General features: G+C 43.0%; 1 protein-coding gene across 1 annotated transcript; it reads right to left on the bottom strand.

The window, feature by feature from the left end:
- Positions 1 to 1,978: 1,978 nt before the first annotated feature.
- Apoh (apolipoprotein H) lies at positions 1,979 to 14,623 on the bottom strand. The gene is made up of 8 exons (XM_038328194.1): positions 14,463 to 14,623; positions 13,935 to 14,111; positions 12,483 to 12,579; positions 11,288 to 11,364; positions 8,942 to 9,130; positions 7,018 to 7,197; positions 4,174 to 4,371; positions 1,979 to 2,135 (listed from the first exon to the last, which is right to left on the bottom strand). The coding sequence occupies exons 1-8, from the start codon at positions 14,524 to 14,526 to the stop codon at positions 2,080 to 2,082; spliced, it is 1,038 nt and encodes a 345-aa protein (XP_038184122.1). The 5' UTR covers positions 14,527 to 14,623; the 3' UTR covers positions 1,979 to 2,079.
- Between the last annotated feature and the right edge of the window lie 4,159 nt (positions 14,624 to 18,782).

Below are 18,782 nucleotides of genomic sequence, written 5' to 3' on the forward strand. Positions count from 1 at the left end.
CCTATTGTAGGTGGCACCATTCCCTAAGCAGGGCTCCTGAACCCTGTAAGAGTTAGAGGCATTAAATTGAGCACAAGCAAATAAGCAAGCAAAGCTGCATGGGTGCATTTCTCTCTTCTGGTTGTGGATGTCGTGTGTCATGTAACCAACTGTACCCAGATCCGGTCACAGTGATTTCCTTGCATGATGGATGTGCCTTAATATCAATCCTTCGTTCCTCGCCTGCTTTTAGTCAGGATGTTTTTTTTTTAATCACAACAGAAACAAAACTAGGACACACACTAGATTAAAAATGAAACAAAAATCTCATTGCTATAACATATTTATGATTTAGGAAGGAGAGATGTACTCAGTGCTAGAATGTCTTAATAATTGTAAATGGGCTCTGCTGAAGGTCTATGTTTAATTATGTAAAGCAGGAAAATGTACAAATCAAGTTGCCCCAATTAAGGGTAATTAGAACTCAGACGTTGTCTTCCAGTGCATCTTTCTCCCTCAAACCTTCCACTTTAGATGATCAAATACTTAATAGCATAATGGATTAAATGAACTCGGGAGAAAATATGTGTAGAGGAGAAAATAGTAAAAGCAAGGGAATTAATTTATCTGATGATTAACTGACATTTGTGTTTCTCTGTCGTTTCTTGCAGAAAACACACCAGCAACAAAGCACCTACGTGTGTATTGTTTGTTCTGATTGAAATACCCTTGAAATACCCTTGAGCACAGGATTAGCTACTTTTCTTCTTATTTCAGCAAAATACCCAGAAAACATCAACGTCAGGGAGGAAAGGCTTGTTGGACTCATGGTTTCAAAGGAATCTCAATCTATCAAGACAGGAACCCCTGGAACAGTGGCTCTGTACCCCGCGGCAGCAGTAGGAGGCCTCTGCTTGTTCACACCACAACAGAAAACCCCAGTAAAGAAATTGCCCCTGTGAACAGACCAGTGTCAGATGCTGGACAGAACCGGGGGACCGACATCTGTTGCACCCATGGATTTAAACTGGGATCTAACAGCATGATTGTGCTGTTTGCCTTGCTCCCAGCCACACTCAGCTGCTTGGGTGAAGGCACAGGGAAAGGAAGGAGAGCCTCGGGTGGGTTTGGCCAACAGATACGACAGAGGAAAGAGGACAAAGGAGTAGGACCTACTCAGAGCAGTGACATCAAAGCCAGATGCTGGACTGACGACCGGTAAGTGAAGGTCTTTGGCATCATGTAAACACAGTATCAAGGAGTCCAGTCCAGTTCTGGGGACCTGGAAGTTCATGCTTATTTCTTTGTGGCCATGATTCTTAAACTCAAGTCAGCATAAGAATTATCTAGGAACAATACAATCTACATCAATATAGATTTTGAACTTATTCTCGGGAATTGTGGGACATAGACTTTTTTCATTTTAGTGAGTAGATAGATGTGACTGTCTATAAACCAATCTGATGGAGGAGGGTCATCTGTCTATGTGTTACTTTCATTGGTTAATAAAGAAACTGCCTTGGCCCTTTAATGGGACATAAAATTAGGTAGGCGGTGTAGACAGAACAGAATTCTGGAAGAGAGAAGGCAGATGCTTCAGGCAGTCGCCATAGGCAGTCGCCATGCTTCTCCTCTCCAAGACAGATGCAGGTTAAGATCTCTCCTGGTAAGTGACCACCCACCTCGTGGTGCTACACAGATTACTAAATATGGGTTAAAGGAAGACGTGAGAATTAGCCAATAAGAGGCTGAAACTAATGGGCCAAGCAGTGTTTAAAAGAATACAGATTCCGTGTGATTATTTTGGGTAAAGCTAGCTGGGTGGCAGGACACAGCCCACCGTTCTATCTATACCAATCTGTAAAAACTATTCCATTGGAAGAGGTCGGTCTGCTATTTGTTATGCTTGTTCCTTCACACCCGGGAACCAAGAATGTTTTGAGTATTTGGATCTCTTGACATAACCAAAGCCACGGTACCACACGGAGCCACACGGTAATGACTGAGGCAATTCAGCAACTTTATTTTGCTGTTTCAGGTGGAGTCCTCAGACAAGCAGAGCTACAAATATGACATTCAATTTTGTTTCTGAAAATGGCTTCAGCACGGCTTCACGTCCCAAGCATCTGTTTTCCAGAAAGCCAGAGAGCTGTGCTCTGTGGGAGGACGGGGAAAATGAACAAGAGACAGTCATTTCTTACATGTTCTAAAGAGCTCAGCCAAATCAAATACATCTTACATGTGTGTTGAATAAATTTAATCCTAGGAATAAAATCGTTTCGTGTGAGGTCTCAGTGACAGGAGAGAAAAATGGGCAAGGGTAAGTGATTCATTTCCAAGAAGAGAAAATGAAAGGTTTTATATAACTCTGGCAGACAAGATTAAAAGGGGGAAAATCATATTCACCCTTTATTTATTCCCTACGGCATCAAGAGTGCTGCTGCTGTCTGAAGACCATAAGGAGAATCAGACTGAAAAAATATAGCAATGAAGTTCTGATTTTTAAATTAACTCCTCCTGGTGATTTCCCTACTGATTTGTACTAAGTCCATTGCCCTTTGTCAATATTATATTTAACATCTCACTATGTGTCTATTGTCTTCTTGTGTTGTGTTTTGTGTGTGTGTGTGTGTGTGTGTGTGTGTTTGTGTGTGTGTGTGTGTGTCACATGAATGTGGAGACCAGACCTCGACGTTGGGTGTCTACCTCTATCACTCTCCACTCCGGGGTCTCTCACTGACCCTGGAGCTCACTGGTTGGCTGGCTGGGCAGTGAACTCTAGAAATCTCCTCTCTATCTCCCCATTCTTCTGTTAAGCCCTAGGGTTAGAGGCTTACTACCCAGCCCAGCTGGGTTCTGGGTATCCAAACTCCGGCCCTTGGACTTGGACAACAGACACTTTACCAACTGGACAGTCTCGCCAGCCCTAGTGTGTCCATCTTTGGGACAATAACAACCTATTCAGTAGGGTTCTACCTATTTGTAATTGTGATAATGTCACTGACTGAGCACTTATCCTATGCTATGCATAATGTTTCTAACGAATATTTATAATATTCAATTAGGGTTGGGATGATGGCTCAGTCTGTGAATGTTTGCTGTGTAACTGTGGGAACCTGAGTTCAGATCCCAGCACCCATGTGAAAAGTTAGGCATGGCCACACACAAATGCCTGTAATACCAGCTTTGAGATGGCTGGGGACAGGAGGATCACAGGAACTTGCTAGCCACCAGCCTAGCTCCAGATTATGTGAGAGAACCTGTCTAAAAGAAATAAGGCAGAGAAGGATAGAGTAGTGTCTCTCTGGCATCTTTCACTAGCTTCCACATGTAAGCACAGGCACACATACCTTCACATACACATAACACACACTCACACACATACCAACTCACATACACACACAAAATAAAATACTTCTGTCAATTGAGCCAACCTTATGAGGTACATCTTATTAATCATTTAGACTTTCCTTCTCTTTCTAGATTATAAATTCTTAGCTCCCACCCCTGCCAGTTAGATCTATTCTTGGTTGTCTTATCAGCTGTCAGTACAGGGTTATCGGTGTATTTGGAGCATTTATAAACCTGGAGCCAACAGTAACTTCAGCCTTCCTTTGCTTTTCATTCCTAGCAATAACGACCATGTTAGCCCTAAATCAGAAACCTAGGTTAGCATTTAGCTCTCCACACTGACCAGGATCCACTTCTGAATAAAACACAAGGAACTAGCATCTTTCTCAAAACATTTTGCTCTAATCAAACTTTGCCCTAAAGAATTCTTTCTAAATTAGGCATTTCTGAAGGCAAGAAAAATAATATTGGATCTACAGACAAATTACCATCGTTATCATCATTTCTCTAAAATGTGGAATAAAGAAGTAATAAATGTTTGCATCATTCAATAGTTCACTATATTAATTTTCACACTAAACTCGGAATTACAGGAGATGGTATAATTCACCTCAACAGTCAGCAAGGAAACCTACAACCTCAAGGTTTAATGGAAAGTACTGGATAGCAAAATGTGTATGTAAGCCAAGAAGCTCTCTGCTTTATCTTACTTTTCCCCATCACAATTTTTTTTTAAAAAAATGTCAAATATATTTAGCTTCTAAGAGTCAGTTGATAGCATAAACACTAATGATAGTGAGGGCCCAGGAGAAGTTCCAAGTAAACAGCCCATGGGAATCTTACCCTTGAAACACTTGGGGATTTCGAGGGTGCCATCAATGCACTGAGTCTCTTCAGTATAGCTGCACTTCTTCTCCTTATTTTTGCAGAAGAAAGAGACCTTGTCACCATGCTTCATTCCATCCTTAAACTGTTCCTGGATCTTCACTCTCTCTCCTTGGTACAGCACTGTGGCTTTCTTAACAGATACTTTGCAAGATGCTGAAAGAGACAATATCGGTAGTCAAGACAACAGTCCATTGAAGAGAACATAGATGACTTCCGTTCAGTGAGATGGCTGAGAGGGTGACGGCACCTGCCACCAAGCCCGGTGACCCGAGTTTTATTCACAAGGCCCATGTAGTGGAAGGAGAAGACTAACTTTAGCAAGTTGTCCTTTGACCTCCACACAGGTACCATCATGTGTGGGATCCCACATACATTTATACACAGACATGTGTGCACAAAAGATATATAATACATTTTTTAAAAAGAATAAAAACTTTTGAGTCAGTGGATGAGCACAACTGAGATAACTAGGCCAAGACAGGGGTTCTAAGAAATGTGTGATGTGCAACGTCAAGTTGATTGGTGATAGATTTTTCCTGTCCACATTTCTGCCCTTCAGTAACGGCATAAGGTCAAAGGAGCAGCAGCTCCTTGGCTCCCATGAAAGATGTAAGCCGGAGCTGGCCTGCACTCAGATCCCCTTTATGGAGCCAATGCATCCATCAGTCAACCACCATGGCTATAAGCTGCTGACGGCTCACAGATGACTCCTGGTCAAAAGTTAGTTTCAGGGCCGGCAAGAGGCTCAGTGGATAAAGGCATGCGCCACCAAGCTTGATGAGTGGAGTTCAGTGCCCTTGATGGCACAGCAGAAGAAAAGAATCAACTCCAGAGTGCTTTAGACTGACCTCCACATGCGGGTCATGGTGTCTTGCCTGTGCCTGCACATAGGGGCGCGTGTGTGTGTGTGCACACACACATGCAATAGAGAAAAAGTGAGAAAATTTTAATTGCTTTCAGTTTCTTTGTTTTACGTGCGTGTGTGTGTCTGTATTCCTAAATATATAAATACAACCTGCTCAGTTCATATATTACTTGTATGTATATAATTTCAGAGCTGACCACTGGGTATTGGAAAGCTGACTGGGGTCGGGGACTCTTCCCTGGGGAAGAGAGGCTCTTTCTCCCACTTTCAGCGCTCCGTAGTAGCCTGTAGTTCTTAGACTAGGGCTGAGTCCCTGGGAGATTTTCCACTTCTGGGACTATTGCTGCCATCCTTGTTCAGGTCTTGTTCAGGATTTTACGAATATATATATATATATATATATATATATATATATATATATATATAATCACACACACACACACACACATATATATATATATATACTTTAAAAAAACTTGGTCAAATTGAAAGATCCCATCCTAGATCCATGAAATCAGAAACTCTGAGGATAGAGCCCAGAAATCTGTCTAAAAACTATCCCTCAAGGCTGTAGAAATGACTTAGTCAAGTGCTTGTCATATAAGCATGAGAGCTGAGCTCAGAACCCCCACATGTACCTACATAAAAACCAGAGTGCAAGGGGAGGCTTGAAGATACAGACAGGCGCTTTGCTGGAGCTCTCTGGCCCTCCAGCCTCCAGGTTCAGGGAGCAATCCTGTCTCAAAAAGTAGAGTACAGACTGATTGAGGAAGACACCTAACACTGACCTCTGGCATTCACACACTTGGTGTACACAACAGCAGGCACACATGCATACACCCATACATTCATGTACACAACACACACACACACACACACACACACGTCCCTAGGGGACTCTGATACAGAGCAAAGTTTGAGAACCAATGCCCACCCTAACTTCTCTGTACCTATATTTTCTGAGATACTAGCTTCATAAATCAATTGAACTTACACACCCGCCCCAGACTCCTCTGCTTCTAAGAGATTCCAACCTATAACGCCAGTCATTCATCATGTTGTTTTTGTGCTGACTCTCCTTTTCTGTCTGAACAGTTCAGCTTAGGTGGAGATGGAGTGCTATACGGTCGGGCTTTACACAGTCATTGCTTTATGTGAATCATGGCACTGACAGGATTGAGGACAGATGCCCAACTCCAAAAATTTGACATCTCAGGGAAAGGACGCTGCAGAGATGCCAGCTGGTGATGGATGCTTTACCTGTTGTAGAATCAAGCCAATTTCAAACAGGAGAGGGACACAGAGACGAGGCATATTTTATCAGTTCCTCATTTGCATATTTTTAATATAAAAAGCCACGATTTCCTTGAACTAGTTTAGATGTGTGATTGATCTTTGTGACAAAGAGAACCTTGACCAAAAAAAAAAAAAAAAAAAAAAAACCCAAAAGTGGGTGGGTAAAATGTTCGGGCTACAGAGATGGCTTCATGGTTGAGAACATGCATCAGGTGGTTCATAGCTGCCTCTAACTCCAGCTCCAGGGAATCTAACCCCAGCCTCTGTGAGCACCTGTATTCATGTGCACATATCTCACCCCCACGCAAATTCACACAAATCTAAACATAGTAAAATAAATATTTTTAAAGGGTACTTGTGAGTATACTTAAAAGTAAATACAGGCAGAAACCATAGTATTCCACCATATTATCAATGCTTCAGAAAATCCATGTATTTCCTATAACTAGACTCTAAGTAACTTTCTTAAGCATGAGAACTCTCCGTGTACTATTGAGCCCTTAGGACTTTTACATGTCAATGGCTATGAAGCCAGTCTGAGCAACAAGGAGAGAATAAACAGGACGAGAAAATGGCAAGGAAGAGCGATGCACGGGACGGATTCAGTCCTTTGCAGGACCTCACTCACACTCCCATACCTTTACAGCTTGGCTGGGTGGACCAGCTTCCCGTCTTGGTGCATTCCACTTCCACTGGGCCATCCAGACTGTATGTGTCATGGCAACCAAATGTGGCTTTATCCTGATAAAGGAGCACGGACTTTGCAGGGTAATTCACGAACCCATTGTCTGGCCTCGATGGGAAGGGGCATTTTACTTCTAAAAAGTGGATTCGGTAAGGCATGTTAGTGGCAGCGTCGTCTGACAGTTACAGGATGGCTACACCCTTCCTAGCATCACACCACGGAATCACTGCATATTCCTGTGGCTAAAATGCCGCTCCCAGATGCTCTGTGCTTGGTTCTGTCTCCACTCTCTTATACTTACAGAACCCTGAATATTAAAGAGGAAAGAAAGGGGAGGGGAAAGGAGAGGAGGGAAGAGGAGGGGAGGGGAGGGCAGGGGAGGGAAGGGGAGGGCAGGGGAGGGGAAGGGAAGGGAAGGGAGGGGAGGGGAGAGGAAGGGAGGAAGAAACATGGTGTTTTTTTTTTTCGAGACAGGGTTTCTCTGCAGCTTTTAGAGCCTGTCCTGGAGCTAGCTCTTGTAGACCAGGCTGGTCTCGAACTCACAGAGATCCGCCTGCCTCTGCCTCCCGAGTGCTGGGATTAAAGGCGTGCGCCACCACTGCCCGGCTAAGAAACATGTTTTGAGAGTAAATAACGGCACCCTGCTAGCTCTTTGGGTTTTGAGTTTTCATCATGAAATACCATTCGTCATAAATTTCTACAGTCTAAAAAGTAGGTATGAAAGGAGAGGGAGAACGTCTTTTTTCTAATCAATAAACCTGATTAAAAAGATACTACGATGATTCTTAAATTTAGAATGATTATAAAGTCATAACCATCAATCAGACTATAATCCAGTTTTTACAACCTTCCTGTCCCTTAATCCTGGCATCTTTTCTCCGGCCTCACTGATGTCCAGCTGTCACTAGATACAAGTTCGTCCATGCCTTTGGCTTCGCAAGTGTTGTGTCCTTGCATATCATGTCTTTTCTTCATCTTCCACTCATAATCCGAAGCCCGTGTCAAGGGTCCTGACCTCTGGAAATACCACTCAGTCCGTCTTGGACTATGAATTGCCTGAGATTTAATTCACTGCAGATCAGAAGCAGAACTCGTTCATCTGTTATCCCTGGTACAAAACCCACTGCCTGACACATGGTAGCTACGCAATAGACATACAAGGTGGTGGCGCACGCCTATAATTTCAGCATTTGCGGGGTAGAGGCGGGAGGATCAGGAGTTTGAGACCAATCTCAGCTACGTTGCGACTTGAAGATTAGCCTGGGGCTATGGCTGTATAGACCTTTCTGCTGGATTCAAACTTTCCCTTTTAAACTGGATTTAAACTTTTCCCCTTTGCTCCAAGAAGCGAAGGGGGTGTACACAGCCTCTCTCCAAGGTTGTGTAAACAGGAGCAATTGCTGAGAAATAGAAAACTCTCCTGCTGGTGGCACAGCCCTCCAGTCAGGCAGAGAGTACCATCCATGCAGCCTTCTTACGTCATCACCCGTGCATGCTGAAATGAACTTTTTAGTGATGTAGTCACATTTGAGTTACTCATGAGAGATTTATGCAACCTCTTGCTTCTGCTCCTGTAAGTAACCCCAGTAAACTCCCTAGTTCCCTAGGCTAGACGTGGGTGGTATCACTTCTTTGGTCCAGTCATGGGTACTTGATCTGGGATGAATAAATATTGTTCATGTCTCTCCAGGAAAAGTAACACAAGAGATGCATGAGACTCTTTCTTAAAACAAAATTTAAAAGAAAAAAAACAAAAATAAAAATAGTTTTAAAAGTTCATCAGGAGAGATGATTTGGGATAGCCCCGTAGTTAACATTTTTAACACTTTTAACATGTTCTTCTCGGCTACACTAGTAGTTCTGTCTTCGCCACTTACCCCTGCATTCTGGCAATTCGGTCCAATTTCCGTGGACTGTGCACGTAACTGTGTCGTTTCCAAACATGGCATGGTGTGGCAAGCATTCAAAGACTGCTGTGTCCCGATAGAGAGAGGTGTTCCCAGCTGATGGCTTGTGTATCTTCAGGGTTGCAAACTTCGGAACCGCTGGTGGTGGGCAGGTGACAGCTGCAACAAGAGAGCCCTGTTGTCTCTATGAAAGTAGTTGGAGTTTTGAAATGCCCTCTTTGAAGGTAGGGGGATAGCTGTGAGTTTGAGAACAGCCCAGTTTGCATAGTGAGATACTGTCTCTACATAAATAAATAAATACATACTTACATACATGAATTCTGTGGGCTGGCAAGATATCTCTGTGTATAAAAACAAATAACTTGCTCCCACACTTGAATCATTGGAGTTCAATCTATAGGACCCACCCAGTGGAAGAGAGAACGGACTCTCATAGATGGTCTTTGAACCTTTACCCATAGGCCAAATACATAAATGTAACTAAAAAATTAAAGCACACTCTTTTCAGAATGAAAGAGAACATGGGAATGAAGTTGAGGAGACACAAACTTTGATAACAGGGTCAGAACAGCCCACTGTTGATGGCAAGTAAGAAAAAGGCAAATCGAATGTGTCAACTGGTCACAAACTGTGCCAAAGAAGAAAGAGGGGGAGGAGGAAGATGACGAAGAGGTGACGGTAGTGACTGCAGCATCAATGTTTGTTTTGCCAGACTTAATTTGACTTTCGTAGCCAGTGTTCTATACATCGTTAACCTAAAGGCTACCTTGAAAGATGTTTCTGGAAACTGAAATGTACGGAAGACATTGCTGAGAGACTATCCTGAAGTACTTGGTGTCGTGTTATTTGTGACGTCTGAGTTCTGCCCCTCATACAAATTGCTTGTTTTTATTAAACACCTCCTGCTTTTGCACTGAACGTATGAAGCTTACACATACAGATGCAAGGATCCAGGGCAAGGCAGTGGCTCATCATCCTGCCTTGACAAACAGAGGCTTTCAACGAGTTCAGGGAAAGGTACACCAACATAAAGACCCTGTTGACGAATGCTACCTAAGGTGACCAATGCCAGTCCTCCCTCTCCCAGTCCTTCCTTCTCGGAGAGTGCTCCATGGAGACAGCCTGAGAAAAGCTCAGATCACACCTGAGATGCCTGAAGCAACACCTACAGCTTAGCAAGAGGTCTGGTGACCGTGTGCACACTCAAGCAGAAGAGTCACTCATTCAGATTAGACTGAATTAAAAGCAGCTTTTCTGTTCTTAACTGGAGGAAAAAAGATGAAGTTACACAATTGGTATAGAGATGCTTTAAAGGGAAGACTATTTACGTGAACCATGGTGATCCTTACTATTGATAAAGAACTCGATTTATCTTTAAGGCATTGTGGTTTGGCTTTAACTTGGTTAGGATTTATTTAGAATCACTTTCATGTGCCAGGATGGGTGTCACTGAAAGGTTAAAGAACCACATCCACCACTATGATGCCTGGTGCCTCTTAGTAAAGATTAGACGTCTAGGCATCTCAAGCTAGGATACTCAAGAATACTTGTCTCTACAGAAACAGGTCCAAAGCTGCCCCTGACTGCTTAACTGAGCATGACTTGAGTAAATCATGAGGTCCTTGCTCTTAAGATAGAAGGTGCTTGGTGGCTTACTGTGAAGGGACCTTCTTTATCCCTATTGGAGGACTCATTGCCTTGGGGCAGAGCTATCTCCTTTAGCCTTTTAGGCTCAAGATCCAGTATCTGGGTCCTCAGTTCACAGTTGTTAAAGATGGGAATGATTCACTGCACTAGTAAATGAAGAAGCGTGCACTAATGAGGAAGAGATTCTTGAAACCACTGCTGGCAGAAGTCCTCCTTACTGGGATGGGTGGTGTACCCTAGGGCTAGTGAACTGGCCTAGCCTGTAAAAGACCCAGCATGACATAAAAAAAAAAAAAAACAAGTCCTGCTAATCAAACTATGGCAGGCCCTGATGGATCAATGCCAGACCTCGCCTTTGCCAAAACAGTGAGGGAGTTTTGTAATTAACAAACACAGCAGGTACTGGTCCACCAGATAGAAGATACAGGTGCATTCATAACTAAAGTACTTCTAGCCTGACACTGGATTGTAAGTTGTTGCCTCTTCTGGATACAATGATACCAGGCTGAACATCCCCTGAGAGACCAAGCATCCCTCTCTCTGAATCAGGACTGAGGTTCTCTGGGGACAAGGGGTTTCTGGATTGTGGAGCTGGAGGTACTAAAACCAGGAAATTTTTAGACAAACCAACTTGTCCCTTAATTCTCAAGTGCGACCTTAGAGACTCACGAGCACAGACAGGAAGCTCTGGGCTCCATTTTCCTTCCTCAGTGCACTTAGCATAGTTGGTTCCATTCAGATAAAACCTGGAAAAGAGAAATGCAATTAACCCGTGAAGTGTCTCCCTGGCATCACAACTGTGCTCGGGGATTGCATCCAAGGGCTTAGATGCAGAAAATATGGGTGCTACCATTGAGACTCCCACCCTTAACCCTATTCCTTTGTTTTGAGGCAGGGTCTCACTATGTTCCCAAATAAGAAAGCTGAAGGGATCCTCCACCTTAGTTTCCCCAGTAGCTGCTACGATAGTTGTTCCGTGGGCTCTTTCCCATCTTAGGATGCTATTTTCTAAGAGTCTCTGTTCTTAGGATTCATGGAGTGGTCCAGCCAAAACTTCAGGCAATAAATAAATAAATAAATCACTGGAAGTGGGTGAATGTAGAGGCCATACCCCTAAATCCTCATTTCCAACTAGTTGGCCAAGTTACTGGTTCCCTACATAAGGCTGAGAAACAGCTCTCTAAAGGACAACAAAAGTAAAGCTGTAATGTTCATTATCTCAATGAACAAGGGTGTTTCCGCATCTCCATTCCCGAACAAGGATCTTCCCCCCCCCAAAAAAAAATTGTGTACAGCCATGTGGTACTTTGAAAGAAAATGGCCCTCAGAGGGAGTGGCACTATTAGGGAGTGTGACTTTGTTGGAGTGGGTGTGGCCTAGTTGGAGGAAGTATGTCACTATGGGGGAGGGCTTTGAGGTCTTCTATGCTCAAGATACTGCCCAGTGTCTCAGTCCACTTCCTGTTGCCTGTGAGATGAAGAACTCTCAGCTACCTCTCCAGCACCGTGGTTGCCTGCAAACTGCCACGTCCCATCATGATAGCGGACTGAACCTCTGAACTGTAAGCCACCCAATTAAATGTATTTCCTTTGTAAGAGGTGTTGTGGTCATGGTGTCTCTTCACAGCAATAGAAACCCTAACCGAGACAATCAGCATGTTCTCAATGGTGTCGCATTGATGCCATTTTTTGCAACACCCTCCACATCGCCACAGTGTTTGTTAAAAAACGAGACTAAAATGGGTTTGTATCTGGCAAGCCCCACCCAGAGGCGAACCATAAATACAGAGCAATTGTGATGTGTAGATGAAGAATCCAGAAGTGTGCTCTGCCTGCCCGCTGATTCACCTCACTAGGGTCCTTACCCAGGGTTACAAGTGAAAGTGATGGTGTTGGGGTATTCAAAAGTCGTATAGCGCACAATTCCGTTTTCTAAGATTCCAGCAAAAGGACACACTCTGGCTGCGATTTAAAGAGAAAAACTGGTAAGTTTCTATTGAAGTGTAAATATGTAAACTCATGTTCATCCTTGGTCCATTAGCTACTACTAACCCTTCCAAGAAAGTGATCAAAATGAGACAAATAATACACGTGTCACGATAGTCTTTATAACAGTCTACATGGCCATTGTCGTGGGATTGTTTTAATTAAACAAACTAAACCACCAATTGTACTATTATCCAGCCAATACAATACAGATTATAAAGATTATAGAGACATATAATATTTTTATAGTATGCTGATTAAAAACAGAATAACAGAAGTATATATATTCTCTACAATAATGCAAAAAGCATGTGGAAAACATGTTGAAATGACATTATTAGTGATCAGAGTTATTGCTGATTTAAAGTGAATTTTCACTAAAATTATGCTTAAGGGCTGGGAGCATAGCTTGATGGTGACACACATTAGCCTATACACGTCTCTACATTTAATCCCTAGTGCCTCCAAAAAACCCCTTAGATTTATAAAAATAAAGAACAAACACAAATCACTTGCAGAAACATATATAATTATGTTAAAGGTCATATCTATATAATCAAAATAATTAGAGCCCTGATTTCTCTACCTAGCTATTTTTACCACTGTACAAGATTGCCAGAAACTCAATCTGGTTGACTGCTTAATACTTTACCAAAAAAATTAGGCTAAGTGCTAGGTGTGGTGGTTCACATCTGTAATCCCAGCCATCAGGAGGCAAAGGCAGGAGGATCAGAAGTTCAAGTTCATCTTCAGCTACCTTGTAAGTTTGAGGATAGGCTGGAATACATGGCATCACATTAAAAAAAAGCTAGAATGATCATAAACCATGTTCTGAGGAATAAATGAAGACAACCATTTATCATAAAATAATGGGTTCTGAAATTTATACTATCAAAGTGTAACATGTTTATATTTTATTATAAATATATAAATATATACATTATTTAGATTCAGTTATACTCAGCTCAGTAAATATTAAATGTGCTTCCATTCTGAGGCAAAGTCCAAAGATAAGATGATTTCCCAAACTCTGTTTACCCATGAGTCTCTTTGGCAACAGTTCATCTGTCGTCATTTTAATGTGTGTTTTTCTTCCCCCTTCACTAATCAACCCCCCTCTCTCTGTCTCTCTCTTTTCTCTCTCTTTCTTTCTCAGCCCTTCCTTAGGTGTCCTCTTTTCTAAATAGTGGTTTTGTGTGTTGTGCACCCCCACCCAGCCCTGCGCATCCTGAGCAGGAAGAGGTAGCTTTTTTTCCCCACCAGATATCCAGAACCCAAACGAGGGGAGAGAAGTTGGGACTCAGAGAACTGGAAGGAAGCTTCAGACTTACGTGTACATTTCAGGGTGTTGATGGGCCACATTCCTGTGAGAGGACATGTAAATCGTCTCATGCCTCCCCGGGACACATAGCCTGGCTTGCAGGAGTAGACAATCTGCTCCCCTGGGTCATAGAACGTTTTTAACGGAACAACCACAGCAAATGGTACTTCATCTGGCTGGGGACAGGCTGAAACAGAACACAAGACAGATGGTTAAAAAAAAAACCTCAATCCACATTTTTAAGATCATCCAGCATGCAAGGAAAGCACACTAAAAATTGTAGGACTACCCAGTACCATACCAAATGCAAGGTCTTATCTGACCTCAGTGAGCATTTGAAGGAGACCCTACCGGTATTTACATTACAGGTCTGTGTGGTGGGGCTTAAATTGGCTGAATATCCTGCCAACAAGCTTTAAGAACAGCCATATCGGACAATAAGTACCATTGTCATCTCTCCAGCATCCACTCTGACTTGAAATTCATCCCAAACCCATGATTTAGAGATAATATTCTCTCGAAGGCAAGAAGTACTCACTCCGTCCTGCAATGGCAACATGGCAGAGGAAAGCCGAGAACAAAATGAGCACCGGGGAAACCATTGTGGATGGGTCTCACCAGCTCCACCAAAGCAGTGTCCTCTGTTGAAGAGAGACACGCAAATACAGAAGAGCTTAAATATTAAACCATTTTGGGGTTAAACTTTTATTCCTGTAAACAGAAGCTGAAGTGCCGTGCTTTGAGAAGAACTGAGAGAACTCTTGTTTTTTTTAATCATTTACTCCACTGCCCTGAGTCCATTGTGAAATCCTCAGTGGGTGCTTTCTTCAGTAGAGCACACTTCTTTTTTTAATAGCAAAATAGTTCAGCATTGCCTCTGATAGAATCCTGATAATTACTGTCTGGGCCTCTCATTCTCCTTTATGCTTTTTGCCCTGTGTTTTGGTATGTTATAGACAGATCACCAAAAGGATGAAGCTCCTGTTTCACTCTGTGTCCTGGATATAGGAAGTCATGACAATCTTCTACTCTGTTCCTGAGACCAGGGGGACTGCTCAGCTACTGAGAGCACAGTCTGTGCTTGCAGAGGACCCAGGTTCTGTTGCCAGCACCCACAGCAGGTGGCTCACAACCACGTGTGACTCCAGTTCTGAAGGATCTTATATCCTCTCATGACCTTCAAGGATGCCTACACACACAAGGTGCACAAATGCTCATAGACACACACACACACACACACACACACACACACACATAATACACCTGAATAAATATTAAAATTTATTTTAATCAGCAAAATGGTGTTCCACTTGGTACATAGAGGAGCCTGAAGAATACCTTCAAAGAGTCACCTTCCACTTCAATGGACCCCAAACTGAACTCAACATCTGCCACAAAGATTGACTAATTTCTCCCCAATTCACCTTTTAGCTGCTATTCATAACGAGATCTTCCTGATCCCTCCAATTGTGACAGTGGAGATGTATGTCCTTGACCCCTCAATCTTCTCTCATGTCAAATCAGCACTTATTCATGCCACATCACATCATATGTCTAGGCGTGTTTCTTTTTGAAAGGCTGTCTTAGGTTGCTATGAAATCACAAGTTAGGACTCAGTTGAGTAGGAGAAATGGAGGATGACGCTCGGGAGATCTCTGGACAGTCGTGTATCCAATACACTGTTTGCTCCAGGAGTCATGGATACGCATATGGACAATGTCTGGGTTGTATATGACAGTGGAATTATGACCCACAATCTCTGGAACAGCCGGTCTAAGAAGCCATACAATGCGCACCTCTGTAGCAATTGGTTCTACAAGAGAAACCCATAATCTGGTGGTTCTCAACCTGTGGGTCACGGCCCCTTTGGGGATCACATAACCCCGAGAAGAGGAGACCATCAGAAAACACAGTTCTTTGCATTATTATTCATAACAGCAGTGACATTACAGTTATGACGTAGCAATGGAAATGATTTTATGGCTGGGGGGTCACCACAGCATGAGTATTAAAAGGTCGCAGCATTAGGAAGGTTGAGAACCACTGCCCTGATCAACTGTGTAGGACATTCCACATCTGATTAGCCTGCCTCTAGACATGCTATGCCAACAACCACTCAAGGCTTCTTCCCTCTTTTATATTGCAAAGCCTTCCCACTCCTCTGTTTGATTTTGAGTCTCTACCAAATACGAATGCTGCCAGATCATTCCTCAGCTTCAGCAAGCTCTGAAAAGCTAACAACCGCCTCTTGTTGGCTAGGTAGTCTTCTGTATCCACACACCCAAACCTCCCCGATAGGTTGTTGAGAAATGCTCCCATCGGACAGCAATTCTCAGACCAAGCTCCCCAACAACACTGTGTTCTAATGACAAGGAGAAAAGTGGACTTCAACTTCCGTAAAACAGTGGTGGCCCCGACTCCCCTGCTGTCCCAAAGAGAAGGATTCTTGCTGGCAGCATAGCTCCTAAGGTCTGCTTTATTAGGGAAGATCCCTATGGCGGGTGCAGATGAGAGGAAGCTAATGAAGACAGGAAGGGCCAGGTTGTTCTACATAATGAAGATGGAGAATGGTGCAAGGTCAGTAATGGGGTGGGCATGGAGGGGGCGTGAGAGAAGTTGGAGGTTGCGGTGCAAATATTGCTGGCAAAGTTGTAAACCAAGTGATCTGGCCTTTCAGGGGGCAGTGATGGGAGACTGGGCTTAATGATGGTGGTTGATAGAGGAACTCTCTTGCCTGAGAATATTCTAGGAGAATGGAAATTCCTCCCAGTTTTATTTTAGGTCGCTATACTTGAGTACATGCAATTCTCAAACTCATTAAACTGAACATTTAAGACCCATGTGTTTATTTAACTACAAACCGGTACACTTCTTTCTTCCTAAAACTACATAGAGTCTGGAGAGAGGGGTCAGAGGTTAAGAGCACTGGCTACTTTTCCAAAGAATCTGAGTTGGATTCCCAGCACCCACATGGTGGCTCATAACTGACTCCAGATCCAGGGGATCTGATGCCCTCTTCTGGCTTCCATGGGTATTGCAAACAGGTGGTACACAGACATACATTCAGGGGAAACATCTGTACATATATAATTAATTTTTTAAATTAACTTTAAAAATGCTTAGAAAGTTTTGTCTAACAGGAAGATGTCAAAAATATAACAGAAATACTGGAACTTGAAAAATATGATTTTGAAAAAACCATAAAAATATTTAATTCTGCCAAGAAATATCAATAGATGGTGGAACTAAGGGATGCAAGTAGAATGGGAAGTGAAACAGTCACACAGTTCTAAAAGTGTTTCTCAGAAAATAAATTACTGCAAAGGGCAAAAGAGGCATTTGTCTGGGGAGAACCTAGCAGACATCATCTTAACCAAGTAATCAAAGTCTAAGTGGCCACTGGTAGGACCAACTACCCTGGCGTGTTCCCCATGTTAAAGTGACCATTAGTGGGACTAGTCACCCTGGCGTGCTCTCTATTTTTTTGGGGTGCAATGAGAGGACAGTATCTCCTCTGCGCTATTCCTACTAACCCAGAACAACCCAAGTTTCATCACAAGAAAGCCTGTGCGTAGCCATGCGGAAGGACACGTTGCACAATGACTGTCCCGTAAATCCTTCAAACGACTATGAAGGGCAGAGGAAAGACAGGGAATGGGAGGGGGATAAAGTAAGCATACAGTGTGACCCTGTGGCTGTAAAAGCCTGAGGGGACACTTGTTTGAATGGGAATCTCTGGGTCCGGAGTCCAAAGACCCAGAAGTCTTTGCCCTATCCCTGCAACTTTTCCATACGGTCGAAATGAAAGCATTTTAAAGTACTTAACAGTTATGTTAAACGTTTTAATTATGAAGACTTTGTTTTTAAGACTTCAAAAAGAACAAAAAAGGTTATGTTCCTTTTGTGGTTCCCTTGGAAGTCTGATGGATTCTGGACGAGGTTCAGCCATCATCCTTCTTTGTGTACCCAACAGTGAGCCCACCAGGCTCCAGTGTCAAGTTCCAAACCGTGGTCACAGGCACGGCTTTGGTGAAAATTGATGGGTCACAAAGAAAACAAAGGACATGAGTGTGGGGAAAGGATATGTGGCGGGGAGGGGAATGACAGGGCAGAGGGAGATAAGAGAGGGTGTACTGAGAGCCATCAGGATACATTATATATACATCCACAAAGCTGTCAAGGAATAAACTTAATAAAAACCATCTTTAATGAATTCTGTGTGAGTTATTGTGGGTTTTTTGTTTGTTAATTTGAGCACTGGGGACAGAACCATTTTAGGTTTATCTATTTTATTCTGTATCAATGAGTGCTTTGCCCACTTGTATATATGGGCATCACTTGTGTGTCTGGTGCTTGTAGAAGTCAGAAGAGGGCATCAGCTCTCTGGAAACTTGAATTATGGGTGGTTATGAACCACCAAGTGGGAGCTAGGAACCAAACCTCAGTTTTCTGCAGAACCAACATGCGCTCTTAAGCACTGAGCTGTCCCTCTCTCCAGTTCCACAAAATGCCATTCTTAGACCACGTTGTGATAAGAGGCCTCGATTGCTATCTGTGACATCCCAAAAATTAATGCAGTGGATGGGATTTTCTCAGCTGTGTTTGTCTTGCCTCGCTTTCTCTCAAGAGTCTCTGTTCCTGTTTGTTAGTTACTGACCTGTGGGAAATGATTTAAGAGTGGCAGGAACTTTCTCGGGGAGCTAAAGTGCCAGAAACTCAAGCCATCAAAAACCTCCTCATGCTGGTGGCTTTGGGGTTCTTGCCTTATGAGTTGGATGAATAAAATTATTGGACTGTAAAAGATGTTACACAGAGAAAAGTTTGTTACAAATTCATAGGTGGTTGCTTAAGAAGAAAA

This window comes from Arvicola amphibius, chromosome 4, assembly GCF_903992535.2.
Source record: "Arvicola amphibius chromosome 4, mArvAmp1.2, whole genome shotgun sequence".
In the NCBI taxonomy this organism is placed as follows: Eukaryota; Metazoa; Chordata; class Mammalia; order Rodentia; family Cricetidae; genus Arvicola; species Arvicola amphibius.